This window comes from Vanessa cardui, chromosome 7 (genome assembly GCF_905220365.1).
Source record: "Vanessa cardui chromosome 7, ilVanCard2.1, whole genome shotgun sequence".
Classification (NCBI taxonomy): domain Eukaryota; kingdom Metazoa; phylum Arthropoda; class Insecta; order Lepidoptera; family Nymphalidae; genus Vanessa; species Vanessa cardui.
Genome location: NC_061129.1, coordinates 5,812,676 through 5,828,465, shown reverse-complemented (window position 1 = coordinate 5,828,465; position 15,790 = coordinate 5,812,676). Strand labels below are relative to the sequence as shown.

The 15,790-nt window shown below is 33.7% G+C and overlaps 1 protein-coding gene across 3 annotated transcripts in view; it reads right to left on the bottom strand.

Annotated features, from left to right (window-relative positions):
• Window positions 1-470: 470 nt before the first annotated feature.
• Window positions 471-15,790, bottom strand: part of LOC124531268 (inactive dipeptidyl peptidase 10) — a 121,585-nt gene continuing 106,265 nt past the window's right edge. For 2 of the 3 annotated variants that reach the window (XM_047105778.1, XM_047105777.1), the window contains exons 4-19: window positions 15,423-15,526; window positions 13,302-13,500; window positions 10,119-10,193; window positions 9,558-9,610; window positions 8,380-8,591; window positions 8,047-8,267; window positions 7,865-7,968; window positions 7,592-7,721; window positions 7,277-7,517; window positions 7,135-7,200; window positions 6,572-6,887; window positions 6,290-6,439; window positions 5,942-6,127; window positions 5,649-5,806; window positions 4,502-4,707; window positions 471-4,089 (exon numbers count right to left, since the gene is read on the bottom strand). In XM_047105778.1, the coding sequence (XP_046961734.1) occupies window positions 3,961-4,089; window positions 4,502-4,707; window positions 5,649-5,806; window positions 5,942-6,127; window positions 6,290-6,439; window positions 6,572-6,887; window positions 7,135-7,200; window positions 7,277-7,517; window positions 7,592-7,721; window positions 7,865-7,968; window positions 8,047-8,267; window positions 8,380-8,591; window positions 9,558-9,610; window positions 10,119-10,193; window positions 13,302-13,500; window positions 15,423-15,526 (2,550 nt within the window). In that variant the 3' untranslated portion in view covers window positions 471-3,960. The remainder of the gene's footprint in view (window positions 4,090-4,501; window positions 4,708-5,648; window positions 5,807-5,941; window positions 6,128-6,289; window positions 6,440-6,571; window positions 6,888-7,134; window positions 7,201-7,276; window positions 7,518-7,591; window positions 7,722-7,864; window positions 7,969-8,046; window positions 8,268-8,379; window positions 8,592-9,557; window positions 9,611-10,118; window positions 10,194-13,301; window positions 13,501-15,422; window positions 15,527-15,790) is intronic. The other variant, XM_047105779.1, reaches the window with a different exon arrangement.

The following is a 15,790-nucleotide window of genomic DNA, read 5'->3' as shown; positions in this document are numbered from 1 at the left end:
TTATAAATTATATATTAAATAAAATTAGTTTATTTATTTCATTCAATATCGTCGTCGGTTAAATTAACTTGAATGAAATAGACTAAAATTATCGTGATTATGTGAATGTGACAGAGGTGAAGTGACGTTTAACAATCTGACTGACTTAGTGACTAGAGGGTTAGACTGGATACGAATTATGGTGCAAAAGCAGCTGAGGAAGAGAGGATGAACAACAACGAAATCTTTCACGATCGAACTGCAACTCTGACGGGGCGTTTAGCAGTACACACGATGCGTTTTCTAGCCTTACGGATATCGCTTCCAGAGACGAAAACCTTGAAAGATATTTTCGAAGCGTCGATGTATGGGGAAGATATTCCAAGCCAAGGGAAAACAAATAATTTTTAAAACGTTTTTCTTATAAATATAAATTACGTTGTAAAGAAATGCTTATCGAAAGGAATATTGTACGAAATGAAATTTACTCATTAACGATTATGAAAATTTTATTTATTCAAAGAAACTTTACATTAATAACAGAATAATCTCAGAATTTACAAATAAACATACCGATCTATACAACACTGTAACTCTTAAACGAGACGATAAGATTTATAACACTGATTAACAACAACGTAGAATATAAATTTTCTCTAGGGCCATCAAACGGCGCGTTACTGAATACAATAATTTATAAGATTGCCCTGTATCTTGTAACGAATAATTCGCTAACCTAATGACAACAGATTCAGGTTAAGACAAAGAGCGGCTTGTTATAGCTGATTAGATGAGAGAAAATTGTATATTATTGTGTTCAACAGCGCGCTTTCCATCGATCTAATCGCTAAGGAGCAATCTGTGACAGTCTACAGTTACGAAGGCGGACACTACACTGCATCTTAACTACACTCGACTTATTTATTATTCTGCTAAATACGAAAGTAAAATTTTCAAAACAATATGTTTTATGTGCTAAGTTTTATGAAGATTATCTATTTTTTAAAATGTATTCATCTTAAAACAAAATATAAATATTATAAAAATAAGATGTATAATGTTTATTATAGTAACGTCAAATCTTCTCCTTAAAGGGAGAGTAGGCCTTAGCCCAGCAGTGGGAAAGTTACAGACTGTTGTTCTGGTAACGTATCGAGTGTAGTCAAGTGTTCTTGCAGAATAATTCTAAAGACACAGCGTTACTGACCGACATTAACAACACATCTAGTGTATCTGAGGAGACTAGGAAAGAAGTCTACAACTAATTAATAAACAGACTTAAAAACATTATTAAAATAAAACGTAGCAGTCCTGAGTTGAGATAAGGAAATAATTGACATAGTCATCACATAGTTCCTACATTTTCCCCAAGAGTACTATCTATTGTATTGGAAGCTTTCGCTACATTGGAAGACCAAAGGACTATTATGAAAGGAAAAGTGACCGTCGAGAGAAGCAGCGTGCAAATCATTGAGTGATTTTAATACTGAATTGATATTAATTAACAACCTGTCACATTATTCGATATTACAACTACATGTTTTTTTTTTTAAATTGGTGTTATATTATACCGAAAATCTCAATTTATAAGAATCCCATTGAGAATTCCTCGTTCTAATAATTAAGGTATCGCAGAGTTGGTGCTCAACCTCGCAAGCACTTTTATTAATATTCTTCGTAGCAGCAGGTCATATAACGTACTTATTTACTTGTGTATAACTATAGAACTTTTCGCTAAAGAAATCAATATAACATGATGTAAAATTTAAAGCACCCGGTTTCCGAACTCTCTCATATTTATAATACCTATAAAATTTTCATATTATTTTTGTGATGTATACATAGCCCGTAATATATTGTCTAGTTTTGTTATATATTTCACGGATGAAAGCAACTTTATGTCGTATTTTATTTATTTATGGAAGAATTTTCAAAAGTTCTAAATTATTGTTAACCTTAGATTTAGTTTTAATAAATACAACGAATTCGATTTGACTAGGCCTACGTATATCAGATGCAGACATATTTTATTTAATATATTTTATACAATATCGATAAAATTTTGCAATAGAAGAATCACAGCATCCTTAAGACCATAACGGCGTTTGAAATTAATGTCATCGACATATCGTAGGTAATTTAATTGTAAAATTTAGACCAAATTGGCAGTCTTCACAAACATGGAATGTACGATATGCGTCTATGCAGGTATCCGATAACACTTACCAATAATATCGGTCGACAATATTATACCTATACAACAACGAGTTACCTACTAATGTCTCAGTAAAGGTTAGATGAACATTGCGTTCATATAAACTAGCCATTCTGTCTCTATCCTCATAATATGTTTAAAAATTCTAATCATAAAGGACATTTTCATATTAAATTGACCAACTATTTTTATTACTTTTCAGTACTCTTAATTCACAACAGCAATAATTGTCTCTTTAATTTAGTATCGTGTCCCTACATATGCTAACATCATGGTTACCAATTCGTCTCCGAATTCCGAACATGTCTGGTCATCTGCGACGTTCATTCAAGTAAAGTCGAAGGCATTTTCTAGCTCATTTACTCTACTTTGTACATGCTTCTTAAGTTTTTATTATTATTTCAGAGGCTTATAGTGAGACAGTGACTAAGTGAATCGAATAATTCAAACATATAACTAAACACGAATAGTTTTGATATTTGTATGTGAAGACTTACTGGTCCGATTTATTACATCATATATTTCAGGGATTGTTGTTTATAAATTATATATTAAATAAAATTAGTTTATTTATTTCATTCAATATCGTCGTCGGTTAAATTAACTTGAATGAAATAGACTAAAATTATCGTGATTATGTGAATGTGACAGAGGTGAAGTGACGTTTAACAATCTGACTGACTTAGTGACTAGAGGGTTAGACTGGATACGAATAATGGTGCAAAAGCAGCTGAGGAAGAGAGGATGAACAAGGTCACTTTTTTCTAAACATTACACTCGATTACAAATATGAAGTATCTGTAATATATAATTAGTCCTACATTTATACGTGCACACGTCCGCATGAGGTATTTTTAACAGCACTATAACATTATAAAACATTATTTTAAAATTCTGTAACACAATAATGACAAATAAAATCTATGTTGTAAAGGCCTAATAGATTCCCTAAAGGATAAGCTCCTCATTATTATTTTTTTTAACGTTATTTATTTTATATTTTTATGAGAGTTAATAAGAAAAGATTTATAAATTTTTATCGTAAATTATCAATAAGAACAGGGTATGTAATAATTATGTATCAATAACGTTAATACGGTTAGAGTACAATAGTTTTAAAAAGATGGAAGTAGAAAGGGTTACCGTAAAGCCTAAAGGGTAAAGCTCGAATCGCTATGAATAATAATCACAATATATACATAATATTCAGAGAGAGGAATTCACGAGCACAACGGCGTTATAAGACGCGTCGAGCGATCGTTGCAGCTTTCAAATCTCGTACAGCACTAATTAGGTTACTTTTCAAGATTAAAATTCTTATCATAGGTGATATTTTTAGTCCATAGAAAGGCGAGTTGCTTAAGCGATGTCAATGGAGCGTACTAGAAAGTTATCGATATGAAAAATTAATTTAATTCAATTAGCCCGATTCGTAACTTTCTTTCTTAAACTATAAATTAGGTACGTATTATTTTTTTTATTTAACATCGGGGAATCCCGTTATATTTATGGTTTGAACGTTTTCGTAATTTTAGCATGTTTCAATTTATTATATTAGTTACATTAAACTCACATACATGATATACATAATATCTAGCGTCCTTCTAGGAAGGCGTAAATTAAATTTGTCTGAGAACACAATTTAAAGCACTATCTCATTTACATATTTACAAAATATGATAACAACTATACATAATAATTATTATATTAAAATTAAAGAATGTAATATCGCAAAACTTATCAGGACTTATTATGAATGATTAATTTTATCTATCTGGTGGAGGCAGCTTGGTGTCTTCTGGATCAAGAGAGAGGCACTCTCGGAGATAGTCTTCCATAGACCTGTATACGTGCTCGATGACGCCTTTCAAGTCGTGCCCTTCATCGGCATACGCCTGAAAAAAAAATAAAAAGTAAATCTTTTATTTACATATTGAAATCGAATAAATTTCGTCTTTAATTATACGACTATATATATGTTAGAATTTGAATTTGATTAAATCATCAAACTAAAATTCTAACCGTAACTTTCTTCATTTCCAAATCTACAAAGCGCGGGGAATGGAAAAAAAAATCTTGCTATTATATGCTAAGAGCTGTTCCAGGTATTTTCCAGCTTTTCCAATGTTAAGAAAGTCTAATATTCTTTGGATATGTTTTTGTTAACGCTGCGCACGAGTTCGATGGTATATAATCAAAATTTAACAATATTGTGACATCGCGGTGGGGCTGATCCGGATTTAAACACACATTTTGTGATAGAGATACGTCTGTGTTATGTACATATATACAAATGATGAATCTCACTTGGTATCGGAAGAGCACGCCGGCGTCGGTGAGCGCGCGCGCCAGCTGCAGCGCGTGCGGGTAGGGCGCGCTCATGTCGGCCATGCCGTGGATGAGGTAGAGCGCGTGGCGCGGCACGTGGTGCGCGCGCTGCGACGCGTCCGCCTCCACGTAGCCCTTGTAGTTGATAGACGGCATGCCCAGGATGCGCTCCGTGAACGCTGCGTCTAAAATGTGCATCATTACATTGTATATAACAAAGTCGCTCACCTCTGTCTGTCCCTATGTATGCTTACAACAAAAACAACAACAACAACAGCCTGTAAATTCCCACTGCTGAGCTAAAGGCCTCCTCTCCTTTTGAGGAGAAGGTTTGGAACATATTCCACCACGCTGTTCCAATGCGGGTTGGTGGAATACACATGTGGCAGAATTTCTATGAAATTTGTCACATGCAGGTTTCCTTACGATGTTTTCCTTCACTGCTGAGCACGAGATGAATTATAAAGACAAATTAAGCACATGAATCAGCGGTGCTTGCCTGGGTTTGAACCCGGAATCATCAGTTAAGATGCACGCGTTCTAACCACTGGGCCATCTCGATTCTATTACCTATGTATGCTTAGATCTTTAAAATTACACAATAGATTTTGATGCGGTTTCTTTACTAGATAGATTGATTCAAGAGATTTATATGTATAATACATGCACAAAATATTAGAAAAACATTTACAGTTTTCGGCGTGAGAAGCCGGGGCGGGTCGCTAGTTTTGTTATATAAAAACTGGCATAATCAGTATACAGACTCATATTTCTTCAACAAGAAAGAACCTCACCTTATTAATCGGTATTATCCTACTCGGGTTTTTAGTTTGGTCTTGTAATCAATTAATTATTTATACTTATACGCAAATATTATTTATTAAGAAAACTTTAGAACACAGGTAAAATTTTAAATATGAGTGAATTAATTACCTTTAAAATGGTATATTTTTCAACGACAAAATTGTGTAGAGGATTGCAAATCAGTAAAAAGCTGAGAGTGAAACGCGTCAGTAAAGTACACTTAAAGCTTTCACGTTTGATGTATAAAGTGCTAGAACGAACTTGGTTCGTTAGGTTTAGTTTATTCGTGAGTTTATATTTTAGAAAATATCGAAACGCTTACTGTAATACAGCCAGTCCGTTATCGGCGAGACGGCTATACCGCACTTTAGCGTGGATTGTTGAGAGCCCAAAAGCATCGCCGTTACGTAGCCGCCGTAGCCCCAACCCCAAACAGCTACACGTGTTACATCCAAAAATTTGAAGGTTTCTAATAAATATCTGAAAGTAAAAATTGAAATATTTTTTATTTTGTATAACGTGCTCGTTCGTAATTATAGTAAGGAAAGTGTTATGTTTAGAAGTAGTTACTTCTATAATATAATGTTAATACTATAATATTGACAATAAACTTGCCTAATAACAGCCAACTGGTCAGCCACCTCGACTCCACCGAGGCGACCGCGGAGCAGTGCTCGAGGAAGACCTCTTGCTCCTGCTACGTCTAATTTAACGTAAACTACGTCATTACGTGAGGACATATACGTTCCCCAGTCTACAAGAAACTGGTCGGTTACTTGTTGACTTCCAGGCCGTCCATCCCTGCAATCATTAATGTACTTTAAACTGATGTCATTTTCCAATCACTTACCAAAAAATCGCATTCCATAACGTTTAGACCAATGTCAAAGTCAAAATTTGTTATTTTGGTACATTCAGCATCAGAACCAGAAAAACTATTCTACCATATTCAATATATCTTACACATGAACGAGAACTGGAAAGGCAGCATCACGAAGTTCCTCTCGCCATGAAGGCGGAAGGAACAGTTGTACTCGGGCTTTGGACCCACTACTTAACTGCACGTCAAACGATCTTCTCGTTGGTAATGCCAACTCACGTAATCGTACTGATCTGAAGATTGTAATGAAGAAGATATATTAAAATGCATATATTTATACCATTTAAAAAATACATCGTTCGTTTTCATTATGATAAATATTTTAAGATAAATCTAATAATTGCTAGGAATATAGCAAATCTCACCTATAAGGCCTCGTATCGTATAATATTCTTTCTAACTTATGTGTTCTAGCGTCATGAAGTCCAGCAAGCGGTGGACCAGGGCCCATACATTCAAGAACATAGTGCGTTATTCCTAGCTTTGGTTTCGCAGGAGAGAAGGTGGCACTCCAGAAGGTGCAGTTCGCGTAATGCAAGCGAGCGGGCCACACGGCAAGCTCGCAAGTCAAGCAACGCGGCTCCTCTCGCTCAGCGCGGGCCCTAACGGAGTTGCTTCCTCCACCGTAGCTCGGATCTCGCACCACGTACACTTGTCTCTGTCCCGGTCTATCTGCACTACCTATAATAGAAATCATATTTCAAAACCACAATTTTAATGGAACAAGGCTCAAACCAAAATCCACAAATGTGACAGCTTACACAACTCCAACACACTTCTAATACACAATATAAAATAATATGCTTTTTGGAACTAAAGAGACAATGAGCTAAGCAAATAAGGTGAACTAAATGACATCAGGTTAGTAACTGAGGCAACTGCACTATTCAACAAACACCACTCAGCTGCAATGAATTCTTATACTTAATTCGATTAGCTTCGGTGGCCATATCAGGTTCCTGATTATGTGAGTGAAACTTTTCGTTGTCAAAACCTTCAATAAAAGAAAAACGAATATATGAATGTACCAAAATAAAAAATATTTAGTATCCAAAGGTAAATATTCTTACCTAAATAATAAACTAAATGATTTTCCTGATCCCACGCCAGGATCTTCGCGACTTCCACTTTACCGTGTGACAAGACAGCCATGCGCTGGCGCAATACATCGACATGTTTTATATGTGTATAGTATTGGCCTCCGCCTTCTTGTACTGCTGCTAGAAGTAGAAATGCGCTGCCGTCCTCCGAATAAACAGGTTGTTGATGGACTTCAAGCCAAGGTTCATCAGTCGCCTTTTCAGAATGCGTCTACGAAACAATCAATCTTAGAATAGTACTGTATTGTTTAAGAATTATTTAAAAAAAAACTAAGCCCTTGGTACCTCTGTGCACGTCCAATTTGGTGCATAACAGCTGCTGTAAACGGTATAATTTTGAGCTCGGTTCATCCATACTACACCAATGTGGGAATTTTCTTTGCCCACCCATTGGGCTGATATGAGATAATATTCACTGAAAACGACAATAAAATATTTATTTACGTAAATAACTTAATTTTGTCACTAATGCCATAATAACGGCATTAGGATTATTAATGTTTTAAATGATAGCTTTACGGTATAAAATAATAGAATAAGCAAATGAACTGTTCTTACATTCCATCTAATGTACTAGGAGGCTTGACTTCCCATCTGGGAGGTGAAGTTACATTTTGAACGGCTATTATCCATAAAGTCACTTGAGGTATGGAGCTGCCAGGCTGAGAATCAAAAAAGTATTTATCAGACAAAGAGTTACAAAAACACATAACTATATATCGTGATCGTGAGATATTTACCGTGGGGTATCTCACAGTGATGTGATCAGGGAAGACAGATGGAATACTGTTGTTGAGGGTCGGGAGCAGGAAGCCTGATCTGGACGCACCAGTGCCACCTATCCCTTCGGATATGTGAGGAAATCTCAGCTCCGAAACCTTGCTATCATCATATTGGACGTACAAAACGAATGTGCCGTCTGTAGATCCCCAAGTCGCTGATGCTGTTTTTGTCACCTCCTCTGTAAAGAACATAATACTATTTTAGATATAAAGCTAAATTGAATTCTTGCAATAAGAAATTTGTGCATCTAGTAAATTAGTTTTGCGTCAAATGTCTAAGAGAATTCGTACCTTGGTATAACCAATCCGATACTCCATTGTACACGCGACCCGGACTAGCATCGGTTGTAAGACGGAGCAGAGGTGCCCTCCGAGCTGGGGGTGCTGGTCTGGCGAGGACCTCGTTATCTGCGACGAGCAATAGTGCCCCCTCTGTACCGAGCCACGCCGCGTGCTGCCATTCCCAACTGCTTTGACCTTCACCGAACAAGGGGATGTGGTGGCTAAGAAAAACAAGGTTTTATTTAAGGGATGATAATAAAACTTACCAAAAAGCATATTTCATAAAACTAGAATATCATTGTTTTTGGAACAATTTTAATTATTTGAATATTTAAATTTCGAATAGATTTGGAAATTGTCCTCTAAAAGAGTGTAGTACAGTTCTGAAACAAATTTATTTAGAAGTAAGTAAATAAGTCCGCTTTAAAGAAAGGTCTTTGTAGAGGAACTTGAAAAACAATAAATCTCGACTGTAAGTTACGGGAGACATCTTTTTACTTTTCAACTTAGCTTAAACATTATATAAATGCGCATTGAACCTCCTTTTGTCTTTCAACTTCTAGTATAAATATTAAAATATGATTAATAAAAGATCTATATTTGGAACATGCTGAAACGTTAAAAAAAATGTTCGTTCAAAACGTGCATAATAACTTCTGAAATCAAATAAACAAAATCTTAAACTTCAATGTCATGCCACATCGTTAATTTTTTTTCTTACCACATGTCATATTATAGGAATTATTTTACGCTAGTGTTTTCTGGCACCTTGCAAAACTGTATTCTTAGGTATACAAGAACATTACTCCAATCATCTTAATAATATACATGTAATAAAGATTCTAATTATAGATATTAGAGTTAATTCTTACAATTAATTCGTACTTAATAAAATTCTCGCTCGTTTATGGAGCGGAAGAGCCTTTCGAGCGATTATTGAAATAACAGCGCCCTTTTAGCTCAGGGCACAGACCGCACCCTGTTTATTTCCATCCACTCTATATATGTAGCCATATCATATAGTATTAAAAAGTAAATTTAAACATATCGCTATTCTATGAAGCTTCAAACACAAATAACTAACATCCATAAGCACATTGTAAGCATCTAGAAGCATTTCCAAGGCACATTTAAAATAATATTAAAATTCTACAAGACTATAAATTATCGCACATGAAAAGTCTTACTCATTTGTGACGTCATAAACTGTGTAGTGTGCCGTGAAGGTTCGTCGATAAACCTATAACATAAATAGTGACGTTTATTTGCGATATCAATCTCCTGTTATAATATTACCTTTGGGTACAATACTTTATGTTTTCCACTTAAGGGGCGAGTGAGCGAGTGTAATTACAGGCCCAAGGGACGTAACATCTTAGATTTTATAGTTGGCGACGAATTCGCAGCGTCAATAATAGTTCATATTTCTTTACGGCTTAGGCTTTTGTCTAGTTGGTGATAATGGTTTGATGCCTGGATATTCCGATTGGATCAAGAACGAAATATTGAGAGAACTATTAACGCTCTCAAGTAAAGCTGTTTGTGCAAGAATAATGCTGAATTATGGAAGTGAGAAAAGGATAGTGCACCTGTGCTAGCTTCACACCTTGTGTGCATTAGGGTATACCATTGAAAATTAGGCAGATGTGACCACTTACCATACTGCGGTACTTACCCGGTATTACTGTAATCACGTTACAAGAAATGAAAATTAATTTAATTACTTTTTAAGAACTATATAGACGTACCTCCTTGATATTGTGTTGGAACAACACATAGCGAAGGTTTGGAGAACACTGATATCCGCGTACATTGAGCTGCCTCTGGATGTATAAACAATAAACAGCATTAAAAAGCGTAACATTTCTTTATGCGTTGTTGGTTTTATGTTCAGTTTGAAAAAAATATATTTTGAATATAGAAATTAAGATTGGTACATATGAGTCAGGTAATTATTTTGAGAATTTGTCATTTCATTTTGAAAATTAAGAAACTTTTTTATATAAACTCTCAAAAAGATTAAAATAAAAATTTAAACTTATTACTCAAATCTAACTTGTAGTTCCTGAGATAACGACCAATCACATGGACTCTCCAGTATAATAATATATATATAAAATAATCAAATAAAAATCTAAGTAATTTCGAATTGTCATTTTATAGAATTATTTAATATTGTCTACGTAATTACAATAATTTTATATCAATCAATATTTCAAATTTTGTCTTGTTCCTAAATCCTAAAATTCCTAAAATATTCATTTGATTATAATGAAACCTGCAAGGTTGTCCTACGAAGGCCGTGGCCCAGAAAAACAAGATTTTTTCCTTGTTTGGTCTTCAATATGAACTATAATTATGTATGTATGTTATGGCAGGGATATACATACTCGTATACACACAATAATGTGATTCAATAGTATTTAAGTATAGCTTGATATTTACAGAAGTTTAATAAAATTTCAAAAATTGAAAATAAGTACATTATAAAATATTTTGAAAACTAAATACGTGACCCAACAAGTACTAAAACTTTGGGCAATCTATTTATGACCGTGTAGGGCGGGCAGATAGGAGCATGTTATATACGATGTCTTATGATATTAATATACAGTGTCACATCTAATACCACGCGGCTACTCGAAGCTCGTCTAAGTAATATGCGGTTTTCCCGCAGTTTGTGACCGGTATTGGCAGCCAGCAGCCAGCTTACACTGCGCACCTCGCACGATGCTAACAGGCAATTCAGGTGGGGAAATTGAATTTGCATTGTTTGAAACTACGGAACTTTGACCGGACTCAGTTTCTAGGAAAATTTACGGGATAATTTTAAGAGGCGCTTTAGCAATTCCCACGCTGCATAACATTTAAAACTTTGTTTCCTAACTGCTTAGGTACGTCGTAAAATTTTAAAGTCTTTATTTTTATGCTTCATCTGACGGAATAATATTATTATTACATAAAACAGCTTGGAATTCGTCGTTCCCATACAAAATGCCTTTATTCCATTATTTATTATTACTACGTGTATATGAATGATAAAAATGTGAATGTACATAGTCATCTCATATCTGTTAGTTAACCTTTTTTTTGTGCAATGATGATTTTATATATCATTTGATATATGAATGAATGTACATGTGAGAACTAATAAGAGTCTACTTCAATTAAATATATTATGATTTAAATATATAAATATTTAGCGAAAATTATGATAAATATTTATAAAGTTTAAAAAAACTAACACATTTTAAGATCCTTAAATTAATATACGTATTCCGGTCAGGTAAATTTTGAAATTCTCTAAACAATTTACAATTGTGTTGATTATAACAAACATATAAATATTTATTAATGAACACAATGTATTATTCGTTCTACAAACACCACACATATATAAAATATTTAAATCGAATGAAAATGTTAAATGTAGAACTAATTTTATTTTCCACAAGTTGCAAATGAAGTTTAGATCAAGACATTTCTTGAACTGTGATTACTTTCTACTTTGTTCTTTCAGATATTGCGTTTGCGGTCCACTGTTTTAACTTCTTTACGTTTTAAATACATTGTTATTTTCGAGAAACTGACGAGTTTTAATAACATCTTTTTCATTTCTGTCAAAGTAATAAGAGTATATTTAGATATTAGCTAGTTATCATTTCGGAACTTTGTTTGATATTCTTGACTTTTCATATATTTATAACGAAAATATTTATATTTACAGATGTTAGTAGGTACTATTATTGCAAGAATCAAGTATAAAATGTACGTCGTACGTAAAATCCAAACTCGATACTAATTACAATAACTAAAATTTCGAAACAAAAATCACAGTTATTTTATGATTGTATATTGACACTTTAATAAAAGTCAAAATCTGTCAATACTTTTAACTTATAAGAAAAGAGATTAATTAATTTAAAAGTATTATAACAGATTCTAATAATGCTTCACAGACGTTTAACAATTGGATAGAGGCTCTCCTTCTCTCTTAAGGAGATGGTTCGGAATTTGTTCCACCTCGATGGTTCTCTATAGTTACGTATGCAGTAGTGTACAACAGATGCATCACGAACCCTTTCACTGTGCACGCGATGAGTTATAAACGAATTTAGCACGCATAAATTCAGTAGTGTTTGTCTGCATTTGAAATCTTGCTTTTGGATTTAAATCCAATCTAATCTACTTAAAATAATGTTGTTATAAAACAAAAACTCTCCTCACAATCAATAGTTAATTTATCATGAAGTGATTCACAATAAAAAGCGATAGAAGATTGATTCTTTGCTCGATCCTTCCATGCCGACGATTAATGTAAGAATGACAATAGGCTATTTGACTATTTTTAAAGTTGTTTTTTTATTTCTAGTACAGATTTTCCGAAATATATCATATTAAATATTCTATAGGTAGGGATTTGTGACGTAACTTGCCTGTATTTTAATCTGTGGTACACATAGTAGGCAAGCAAGGTTAACAATCAAGTGACTTCATCATAAGCCCGACCAATTAGGAGCGTTTTGTGTCACGTGATAAATGTTTAAAAAAATGCATTTTTATTTATAGATTTATGAATAAATGAAGTATCATTTTGAACTTTCGTTAATAAATAACCATTTTTAAACTCATAATATAAACTGATTACAATATTTGACACTTTATTTTTCGCATTGTCAAATAACTTATTTATAGGCTATATCCTAGTATTAAAAGTTTACACGCCCCTCCTTCGACTGTAGCAACATCCGGTTTTGATATATTTAAAAAATAAATTAGTTTAGTCAAAACCGGATGTTGACAATCAACGTAAATTGTAACAACTATTTAAATCGAACTATTTATGATGATAATATTTTTAATACAGGAAAATAATAAAATATGATCATATTAAAAAATAAATATGCTAACAATAAACACATAAAACTTACGAGAGTGTGATTCGTGACGAGTACAGTGAGGGAATTGTTGAAGGTATCGAGCGCTAACAGACCGCCGTCGTCCGCTTGGTACACGAGCTGATGGGAGCTGACCCAAGTGGTGGGTAGACGCTCCCCCGTCAAGTCTCCCCGCAGGAATTCGTCGAGTCGCATACGACGACCGGACCAGTAAAGTAACTCGTCCACATACCTGTTGAAGAGGATCATTTTAAGCGAACTCTGAAATTTTACACCCACATTTATGTTCTTCACAGATGAATGATGACAGATGAATTGAGAAATTCAAATAATTTGCTAAAGAAAATGATGTAATTTCCAATAAAATTCGAAGATATGAAAATATTTTTTGATTTTTTTTTATCTGAGTATAAGATGTCCACCCCATCTCTACACGAGCAATAAGAACCGACTTCAGGATTTTCTTCATTAAGGACTAAATAACAATAGTATTTGTCAGTTAGCTGTTGATAGCTCGATCGGTACACATATGGCAGAATTTCACTGAATTAAGACACTGCTTTATTTCACCTCATTATAAAAACTAATTGAGCACATGTAATTTCAATAGTGCTTAGTTAGGTTTAAGATCTCGTTTTCTAACCACAGGAAAATCACGGTTTGACAACATTATTAATGATTTATTTGTTGTATTTCGGTGCCCCAGGCCGTATTTCTAGGAGGGAAATTCCGCGTGTGAATTATGTCCGACATGTAACATCGCAAAGCGATTTTCACATGCGAACTTGCATGCAATCACACATGCTACGTCACTAATATCGGGTACGAGGAACGTTGGATGAACCGAATGGCAATAAATATATATGATGTAGTATGTAAGAAATAACGTCGGATGTACTGAAAGTAGCCAACTATACGAGTACATGCGCAATGCGGCTGTGAATTACAATTTCAATTATGCACTGGTTACCTATATACATCTAATACTATACATGTATGTATATATAAAAAGTACAAAACAGCTCATTGTCAACTGACTTATTTGTATAATGTAGTCTTAAATTTTCGCGATTATTACACATTTAAATAAAACTAGTTATAACGGATTTTAATCGCGTATATTAATTATTTTGGACCTCCCGACGTTTCGAGCACTTTACAGCGTTCGTGGTCACGGGTAGACTGTCAGTCGCGATTAAAATCCGTTATAACTAGTTTTATTCAAATGACTTATTTGTAGTTGTTTAATATGTTTGATATCGAATTGATAAAAAGAATAATGGCCGAAGCATGCAAATTTGGATATTTTTCTAAAATATTTTCTAAATATGATTGAGCTTCGATCATTCCATGTGAAAGATTTTGAAATATTTCATGAATTAAACAAAATTCAACAATGCTATTCTGTATGTTCTCAGTTATGAAATGATGAAAATTAACATATATTGATACGTTGATACGCTGTTTTGTTGCTGTACACTCTAATTCTTCTCATTACAATGTCGCATTACGTTATGATATTTTGCGATTGTGTTCTACGACGAGATTCTAGTTTGTTTTTACAGAGTAGTTCCACATAAAAGATGAATTTATTAATATTTAAATTTTCGATGAATCTGATGATAGATATTATTATACTTCTTAAAGAAATACATTATATTCTGCCTTTGTAATGTATATTTGTAACTAAATTATTTTATTCAATGTTCAAAGAATTCATGAACAATTTTTTATTCAAGCGTCTCGTTTACATGCTCGGCCATGTTCGACGTTTTTCTATCAGTTAGTTATATAACGATATTTTGAGTAGAAGAACAACAAATGTAGAACACATATAATATAAACTAGCGATCCGCCTCGGCTTCGCACGGGTGCAACATTGATAGTAAATGTACTACAGAATTTGATTATTTACATCATTATATTAGACAGTTCTAAAATTATCAGTGTTTGTTAATTATATTGTTCATGTATTATATACAAAACTTTTCTCTCGGTCTATCTATTAAAAAAATTGCATCAATATCCATTGTGTAATTTTAAAGATCTAGCATACGTAGGGTTAGACACCGGGAAGCAACTTTGTTTTATACTATGTAATGATGATAATGATGAAAATTGTAAATAGTGACATTATAGTAAACAGTAACTCACCCTAATAAATATATGGCGGTGACGATACCAGCGATCACAAAACTGATGACCATCAACGAAAATATGATGCTTCTCCAGTTGTGTCCATCTCCTGGGTATAGATCCTGGGGGAAATAATTGAAATGTTATTCATACTGGCCTATAGTGTCCCCTTTTTATTAAACAGGTGCTTTGAAGCTTATTCCACCACTATGCTCCAATGCGGATTGGTGGACACATATGTGATACATATAACTTAACACGTGCAAGAATACTTACGATAATTGATACAAACGAATGGAAAATTTTGTGTTATTTTTCATGTATAATAAACAGCGGAAAATATGCGTGCTAATAAAATAGATATACTTTTTCATATTAGTGTAAAG